Below are 8,625 nucleotides of genomic sequence, written 5' to 3'. Positions count from 1 at the left end.
AATACAATTTCATATGATTTCAGATGGTCATAACCTACATTTTGTTTTATTAAGAAGTTTGTAAATAATGAGCTAATGTTGAAATGAAGGACCAAATGACGAAACGGATCGATTATTGATTGTTGGATTGGTTGTTGTTGTTGTTGTTGTCAGTAGATAGCGCTGCTCTCACATCTTTAGAACACAACGGAGGCGGAGCTCAATGGACGCATTCAAAATACGTCACTAACAGGCGTCTGCGAGTGGCAGTTGAATAGTAAACACAGGAGTAACTATACTTCCATGGAGTAACGTTGAGCAGATATTGGAAAGTTATGTCTTAATGCGTTAAGCTAAGATTGCCTAACATTTAGTCTAGGCTACATCCCAGAAACGAATAGACATACTGTTAATAAAAACGCATATCGCGGAGCCTTACACTACAGATTTGGCAAGAGTGTAGCTAAAGTGAGCTAGCTAACATTTAGCTTAGCTTGTAGCTAGCTGACGCGTTATCTAGTGCATCTATCCAAAAAGTCAGCAAGCTAATGCTAGCTACCCGCCGTCGGTGTCGTCTTCCAGCAAAATGAGCCCGAGAAATGTTACAGTTAAGAACACCAGCAAAGTATCCGTTAGTCGGACAAATCCTCCTACCAAACATGGAGGTCGAAACACGGTGCTGGCAGAGAGGAACCAGGCAGTCATGCCGGTCGGGGCGTGGGTGGAAGGTGGACGTGATGGGGACAGCCAGGATGAACACCCAGCAGTAAGTACAAGCCAACACTAAGCTAATCCCGATAACTAGTCTAACGTTTGTTTGACACAAACGCTGAATTATCTTCTCATTGTTTACATGCAGGTCCGTGCAGTTCTAACGGAAGAGCAGCAGGAGGAGACGCGCCGTGGGAAAGAGGAGAGTCTGCGCCGGTTCCAGGCCGCGGTGCGCCGCCGTGTGGCACAACAAGCGAACGTCCGCAAGAGCAGGCAACTCCAGAAGTCTCGCGAGACGGTGGGTAGCCCAATACATCCGTGGGGTAGCATAACTAGTCTACTTTAGGACTCCACTGCAGGATGACTCTACACACTGATGCTGACGATGGCTTAAGGCCAAAACGCGTCCGTTTGCCCATTAAAACGTTAAAGACTATACTGTCTATGTCGTGAGTGCTGGTTCTCTTCCTCATTCACTGTATCACCCGACTGAGCACCCATGACTATTCATTGAAATCAGAAGTTGTGCGTACCCTCACGCTCACTGACTCTACACACTGTCCATTATCTGAGCATCAAATAGTCATAATCCATTAAATGTCTTTTTATTTAGCATTTTTACCCAAAAGTAGCTGAATGGTTGCTTGATCAGTACATATTGGACGTGTAGGGAAGTGAGCGGGCCATTTTATCACCATGGATTTACAAGCTTGGGTAACACAAGCTTGGGTAACCATGGTAACCGGTTCTCTGTGCCGTGTGTGTGTTCTAGGCGGAGCGCGAGGGCCGCGTGCTTCAGCAGTCGAGCGATGCGGCCCAACGCCTCCTCACGCCCAGGAAGAACCTGTATCCTTCCTCCCCGCAGGGAGAGCTGGCCATCTGCAGCCCGAACTCCCGCTGGGTCCGAGCGCTCGGCCACCAGGGCGGCGACAGAGAGCACAGCAGCGCGCCACCGGCAGATCAGCAGCGCGCACACCAGGTGGCCAGAGCAACTCCTACCAGCGTCTGTTCTATCGTGATGAAAACTCAACTCACACAAGATCTTTCTTTCTTTCTTTCTTTCTTTCTTTCTTTCTTTCTTTCGTGATGAAAACTCAACTCACACAAGTAGATCTTTCTTTCTTTCTTCCTTTCTTTCGTGATGAAAACTCAACTCACACAAGTAGATCTTTCTTTCTCTTTCTTTCTTTCTTCCTTCCTTCCTTCCTTCCTTCCTTTCTTTCGTGATAAAAACTCAACTCACACAAGTAGATCTTTCTTTCTTTCTGTCTTTCTTTCTTTTTCTTTCTTTCTTTCTGTGAGAGATCCTCTGCTCTTAGTGTCTCACTATCGTCTCACGTCTGAGCTTACTGTAACGTACCTCGGTTACCTCAACCTTTCAGACTAACCCCTCATGTGCCAGATAAGAACCCCCTTATCAACTGGGGGTTTCCCTATAGGCGGGGTGAGGTCAAAAATGATTCTGGTAAACCGTATTTTAAAACCCTAGTGAGTACAGATGGCTTTTAACCTTATCGAACCAGTGTGTCTGGGACCCCATCTCTGACCTCAGAGCGTGATGCCTGACACCATGTTTCTAAGAGTAAACCATTATTTGATTCAAATAGGAATCGCGACTGGCTTCCTACATTAAATGCAGTTATTGTAAGTCGCTTTGGATAAAAGCGTCTAAATGACTAATGCGATGAATCACATATTTATGCACACGCTCTAGAGTAAGTCTGAGATTTTCTTAGCTTCGTACTGTAAGCCTAACACGCTCAGCTCCGGTGGAAAGGATGACCAGGAGGTCTGTCTCTGTGATGTTTTCCAGCTGAGTCGAGTCATGAGGCAGGTGAGACACAGACTGGCCGCCTGCCAGACGCTGGCTGAGGGGGAAGTGGCGTCCGAGCTTCCTGGAGGAATATGGAAGGTTTCTCCCACCAGAGACGTGAGTAAAGTCGCCTTGTCATCCCCGTTTGTGACTCGGCACACATTTTCAGGAACACTATAATTGGCTTTTATCCAATTATCCCGACAATTTTTAGCATATTTTCCTTCCTACCGGACAGAAGCCCGTGTCCAGACTCACGCGACACGAGGGGGAGGAAGAGGAGGAGGAGGGTGATGAAGAGGAGGAGGAGGAAGATGAAAACGATCTTCCTCTGACCGGGCAACACGACTGCCCTCTCGTTCAACAGAACATCCCCCCCTATGAGGGTCACGGCAACAAGACGGTCACCTTCGACCCAAACCCGGTCCGTTCTTCCCTCCATCCAGACTCATTCTCTGGCCTAATAAGAGTTTCCACAAGGTCCTCTGTTAATAGTTCTATTTTCACAAAGCCATTCTTACCCCTGTATTCCTGTAGACGGGCTGTAGCAAGTTGTGTTGTCAGTTGGTCAGCCAGCTAGCTTGATTCCTCCACTGTGAACCAGCAGAACACCAGGGGTTCAAATTTAGCGAACGTTAGCTAACTATTTTCCGTTAGCTTTGTGTTTGCCGCAAACGTTTGCTAACAGAAGCTAACAGTCTGGAGAGGTAGTTCGCCAGTAACGGAACGAGGATCCCAATGGACCCAGGCTTACTGGAGATGTGCTCCCAGATGGGGATCGTTGCGTTTATGCGAACTATTTGGAACGTTCATTAAAAGCCGTTCAAATGTGACCGTTTGGAGAAAACATGTTTGTGATGAACGTTCGCCTCTGTTAGTTGAATTTGAACGCAGCATCAGCTGTCCCCGTCCATTCAACTGACCTTGATTTGATTTGATGTGATTAGGATCTCTTTTAGCCAACGGCTAGTCTTCCAAGAGTCTTCCAAGAGACCTTGAGCGTTGTCCAAAGCATGACTGTGTTGTCCCTGTCCGTGGGAGAGTTCATGTTGATGGCGTCTGTCTTCCAGGTGTGTGAGAGGCTGTCCAGGGAGCCCTATCCCTCCGGTCACAGTCCGGGGTTCGGAACGGACTTCAGGGCCACTCAGGTGCTCTGGCCACAAGACGACCCGGAGGAGCTGAAGAGACAGGTGATCCCAACGACGGCTGGATTCACGCTACCGATCACACTAGGGATGGGTATCGATTCGAATTTCAAGATTCGATTCCGATTCACAAGGTGCAGAATCGATTATCACGATTCGATTCAATATCGATTCGGTTAGTGTTACTAAAACCGTTTTTTTTTTTTTGCTGTAACCTTAATCACATGACTGCCAAGTTATGCAACACAGCAACAGGTCTACTACGGCTGGGTATCGATACTGATTTCCAAAAATGAATGAATCATTGAATGAATTAATGAACTATTCATTTCGTCATTTATTCATTCATTCATTAAATAAAAGATCGATTTTGGGATTCACGAATCGATTCAGAATCATTTGATTCAGAATCGATTAATCGATTTTTTTTAACCCAGCCCTAGATCACACACAACTTAATGATTAGACTTTGATCTAAGATCACGTCGGCACCCAGACTGACAACGCCTCATATTTGGTCATTAATCAATGCACAATTATAGCAATTCATCCTTAACCATGTCAGTGATGTAAAATACTAACCCATATATGGGAAGTGAGTGTTCAGAGATAACCCAATACTTCACCCACATTTCAAAATGACATTTTACTATTCTTCCTGGCCACATAGTTTGGGTGAAATATCCTGTTCTATTTGTGGGAGAGCTATTAACCTTCTGCTCTGCTCCTAGCGTCACTCTCAGTTCCTCATGTACCGTCGCCTCTTCATGGACATCGAGAGAGAGCAAGTTAAAGAGCGCCAACGACACAGGAAACACCTGAAGAGAATTGCCAGGTAACTGTACAACCGCAACAACTGGGTTTACTCATCACTTCCTGTCGTGGGCCTCATCACTTCTTGTCGTGGGCCTGATCACTTCCTGTCGCAGGCCTGCTCTCCTCCTAGTTATGCTCTATATGCACTTTTCAGTTGTCATGGTGCTTGATCATGTGACCTGTGTTATGTGACGTTTTTGAGCACACATTTAGCCCTCAGTATGTCTTCTTACTGAGGGGAGATTCATATATTTTGAATTTTGAAATACATATAATATTTTTTATTATTATATTGCATTGCAGCCCAACACAGGAAAAGCATGTAATACAACTGAAAGCCCTTGTGTGAGAATGTAACACCTCCAACTGTAGGATCAAGGCTGAGAAAGAAGAGAAGAGACTCGCGGAGGAGAGAAAGATGGAGAAGTTTCAGCAGCTGGAAGAGGACAGGTTAGAGATGGCGGAGAGAGAGCTTCTCATTCTGGAGAGACTCCGGCTGGAGGAGCAGAAGAGGGCAGAAGCTCTGGAAAAGAGAGAGAGAGACAAGAAGGACAGAGAGGCCACCAGGTACTTTCTAATAGATTTTGACCCTCCAGTCCAAACCAGACGAGGAGGTTTTTGCGTAGCCATGTTTTTGGTGCGGACATCTGGACGTGAAATGCAAAGCCACGGTGCATCATCCTGTCATCACGTTTGCTTCCATTAAAACGTCTGACTAACAGTCCTACAGTTGGAGATTCTGACTTTGGGCAACATATTGGTCCTAATGTGTGTGCATGCACGTGTGTGTGTGTGTGCACGCGCGCATGTGTGTGTCTGTGGGTGCGTGTGGGTGCGTGTGTGTGTGCGTATGTGTGCGTATGTGTGTGTGCGTGTGTGTGTATGTGTGTGTGTGTGTATGCGTGTGTGTGTGTGTATGTGTGTGTGTGTATGCATGCATGTGTGTGTATGTATGTGTGTGTGTATGTGTGTGTGTGTGTGTGTGTGTATGTATGCGTGTGTGTGTGTGTGTGTGTGTGTGTATGCGTGCGTGTGTGTATGTATGTGTGTGTGTGTGTGTGTGGCAGGTATGTTGAGGCCCTGAGGGCGCAGATGAAGGAGAGGATGACCCAGGAGAAGGTGTCGCTCCCGCCTCTCTGTTGCTGTGGCGACGGGTTCTGGGACTCCCACCCCGACACCTGCGCCAACAACTGTGTGTTCTACAACAACCCAAGAGGTACAAACTGTGCGGACGCTCCTTCCTGTACAAATCACACCGCCCTGTGCCGCCCTGTGTGTGGAGAGAATTCAGAGAATTGTCATGCTTTAATAGCACGGCCTCAAGAGTTCATTAACACAATCATGGCATGGTCTAGAGACTTTTCACACTTACACATTAGAATGACCACATGCTCATTAACACAGAAATGAGGCAGCTTCTCGTTGACTGTAGACTAGAGACAGACAGACTAGTGGGTCCGTAAAAAAGAAAAAACGCATATTCTGCATTCTTACTCCTGTCAGAAACAAAACCAAAACCGTATGTAGTGGATTTAAATCCCACCAGTTGGGCTCTTGTATTGATGAGAGTGTGATAGAGTGTTTGAGAGGGGTGTATTGATGAGAGTGTGAGATAGTGTGTGGGTGTATTGATGAGAGTGTGTGATAGTGTGTGGGTGTATTGATGAGAGTGTGTGATAGTGTGTGGGTGTATTGATGAGAGTGTGAGATAGTGTGTGGGTGTATTGATGAGAGTGTGTGATAGTGTGTGGGTGTATTGATGAGAGTGTGTGGGTGTATTGATGAGAGTGTGTGATAGTGTGTGGGTGTATTGATGAGAGTGTGATAGTGTGCGGGTGTATTGATGAGAGTGTGTGATAGTGTGTGGGTGTATTGATGAGAGTGTGTGGGTGTATTGATGAGAGTGTGTGATAGTGTGTGGGTGTATTGATGAGAGTGTGTGATAGTGTGTGGGTGTATTGATGAGAGTGTGTGGGTGTATTGATGAGAGTGTGTGATAGTGTGTGGGTGTATTGATGAGTGTGTGATAGTGTGTGGGTGTATTGATGAGAGTGTGTGGTAGTGTGTGGGTGTATTGATGAGAGTGTGTGGTAGTGTGTGGGTGTATTGATGAGAGTGTGTGGTAGTGTGTGGGTGTATTGATGAGAGTGTGATAGTGTGTGGGTGTATTGATGAGAGTGTGTGATAGTGTGTGGGTGTATTGATGAGAGTGTGTGATAGTGTGTGAGTGTATTGATGAGAGTGTGTGATAGTGTGTGGGTGTATTGATGAGAGTGTGTGATAGTGTGTGGGTGTATTGATGAGAGTGTGTGATAGTGTGTGGGTGTATTGATGAGAGCGTGTGATAGTGTGTGGGTGTATTGATGAGAGTGTGTGATGAGTGTTTGAGAGGGGTGTACTGATGAGTGTGTGTGTGTGTGTGTGTGTGTGTGGTCAGTCTATGTCCAGGCCCTCCAGTCAGCCTTGTCCAGCTGTGATTTGAAAGAAGGGGGCGTTGGCCTTCACCACAAGGCCTCATCTCGCAGGACGGCGTCCGTGCACGCCCTGACCTCCGTGCACGCCCCGTCACCCAGACGATGACCCCGCTGAACCTCCTCCTCAGGATCCAGAGCTTCAGTTTCGTTTTCATAATCAATCATTAACTTTTAAGTGTCGCAATGTACCATGAACTTGAGTCGAGGATCTTTTGTATATGTTGTGTTATTGGGTGCACTAATCTTTGTAATAGAATCTTTAAAATCACATTATTTTGACAGTCGCTATGAAACTCATACTGGAAACATGGGCTGATGGATGCATGAACTCGTTTAAATGGCCGAAACAATAGTTTATTTTGATGTTTTATCTGTTTCCATCATCTTAATTGAGAGGGTTGTTGTTGTTCGGAGTGGCATCGACTCTACAATCCTGGGTTGTTGTCAAATGTTTGATTATGAAGGCATCACTGCTTTATTTCTCATGTTTAATTGAAAAGTACACGTACATGAATATGATGAGTTTGTTTGAGAAGGGTAACAGGATAAAGCTGTTCTTCTGACTGAATGTACTGTACACATGACTAATTAAACACACGTGACTGATCATATTTGAGCCTCAGGAGGTTTTTCCTAACTGTTTGTCTTAAAGTGCATTTTACAAGGAGAAGTTATTCCCGGAGGATCAGGTTTTATAATTTCCGCTGTGAAATGGGGAAATGATGATTATTTGTCGGTCTATTCTTAGATTGGTGTTTTAATATATCTCTATTATATTAGTCATGTTACACATTGCGGGTTTGAATTGTCCCTTTGCTGCTTTTACCTCGAGGCCTCAAGGGTCTTTATTGGCCACTCATGATCACACGTGAATGAGGGGCGACAGCACACACACACACACACTCTTCAGTGGTCGCTGGTGGAAATTGTTCCCTGTATTTCTGCCATCCAAGCTGTCCTCCAGGGGTAGCCAGGAGCAGTGGGCAGTAGGCCTATTTATTAATGAGGCGTGTCGGCAAATATTACAATGATCAACCACAAGTAATTGTGAACTAGCGTTCATTGTGTTGCCTCTGGGTATGAAATGCGCTATACAAATAAAGCTTTGATTGATTGATTGATTGATTGATTGAACTAGGCTATGACTACCTGATGCTGTAGGCCCAAAGATGTTTGCGTAAAAAGAATGTATGCTACCATTAGCATAGCGTGGCAACATGTATTATTCAACTCATAGTTAAATGGCTTCAGACTATGCCATAACTCCATATTTGATAGTTTGTTTGATCATTTGGAACTGACGTACACAATCCACGCAGTCCCAGGACCGTTCTAGTAATACATCCATGCCCAGGACTGAGAACCGGGACTGTCTGCGGTTCGGTGGTAGTCGGCCATGTCCCTGACGTCAGACGGGATCACATGTCCACACATTCGGGGAGGATCGGAGTCGGTCGGTCGGAGCTGCCGCTTGGAAAACGGGGATGGCTGACCTCAAACTATTATGGACACAAATCCTAAACATACGGACTAATATTCATGTGACCCTATAGAGAAGTGAGCGGAGTATTTATAGGAACCGGTTTCTGAGCGCTATCAGAGAGGATTTGCACCAACATGGGAGTCTGGGAATTCATTGTTTGCAGAGATTCTCCACCATGAGGAAGTAGTAGGAACAGCCAAGCGG

General features: G+C 45.8%; 2 protein-coding genes across 3 annotated transcripts in view; both read left to right on the top strand.

Annotated features, from left to right (window-relative positions):
- Window positions 1-273: 273 nt before the first annotated feature.
- ccdc15 (coiled-coil domain containing 15) lies at window positions 274-7,479 on the top strand. 2 transcript variants are annotated; one of them, XM_084448536.1, is made up of 10 exons: window positions 274-745; window positions 839-988; window positions 1,463-1,669; window positions 2,504-2,620; window positions 2,742-2,927; window positions 3,574-3,693; window positions 4,380-4,483; window positions 4,837-5,031; window positions 5,532-5,680; window positions 6,902-7,479. In XM_084448536.1, the coding sequence occupies exons 1-10, from the start codon at window positions 566-568 to the stop codon at window positions 7,042-7,044; spliced, it is 1,551 nt and encodes a 516-aa protein (XP_084304662.1). In that variant the 5' UTR covers window positions 274-565; the 3' UTR covers window positions 7,045-7,479. The 2 variants fall into 2 exon arrangements, with proteins under 2 accessions (XP_084304662.1, XP_084304661.1); XM_084448535.1 differs by having other exon boundaries at window positions 2,718-2,927.
- Window positions 7,480-8,388: 909 nt separating this feature from the next.
- The window catches only part of slc37a2 (solute carrier family 37 member 2), a 12,424-nt gene continuing 12,187 nt past the window's right edge, over window positions 8,389-8,625 (top strand). Inside the window, exon 1 of the mRNA XM_084444230.1 lies at window positions 8,389-8,625. This exon is cut by the window's right edge and continues 321 nt beyond it. The gene's annotated coding sequence lies outside the window, so the exon portion shown is untranslated.

The sequence above is a fragment of the Borostomias antarcticus genome, assembly GCF_949987555.1.
Source record: "Borostomias antarcticus genome assembly, chromosome: 1".
In the NCBI taxonomy this organism is placed as follows: Eukaryota; Metazoa; Chordata; class Actinopteri; order Stomiiformes; family Stomiidae; genus Borostomias; species Borostomias antarcticus.
Note: the sequence above shows the minus strand (reverse complement) of the source record. Positions and strands in the feature narration are given on the sequence as shown.

Coding starts and splice junctions, on each gene's coding strand:
- ccdc15 (XM_084448535.1), top strand. CDS start 566: ATGAGCCCGAGAAATGTTACAGTTAAGAACACCAGCAAAGTATCCGTT. Junction 746..838: donor GCCAGGATGAACACCCAGCA/GTAAGTACAAGC, acceptor GTTTACATGCAG/GTCCGTGCAGTTCTAACGGA. Junction 3,694..4,379: donor CGGAGGAGCTGAAGAGACAG/GTGATCCCAACG, acceptor CTCTGCTCCTAG/CGTCACTCTCAGTTCCTCAT.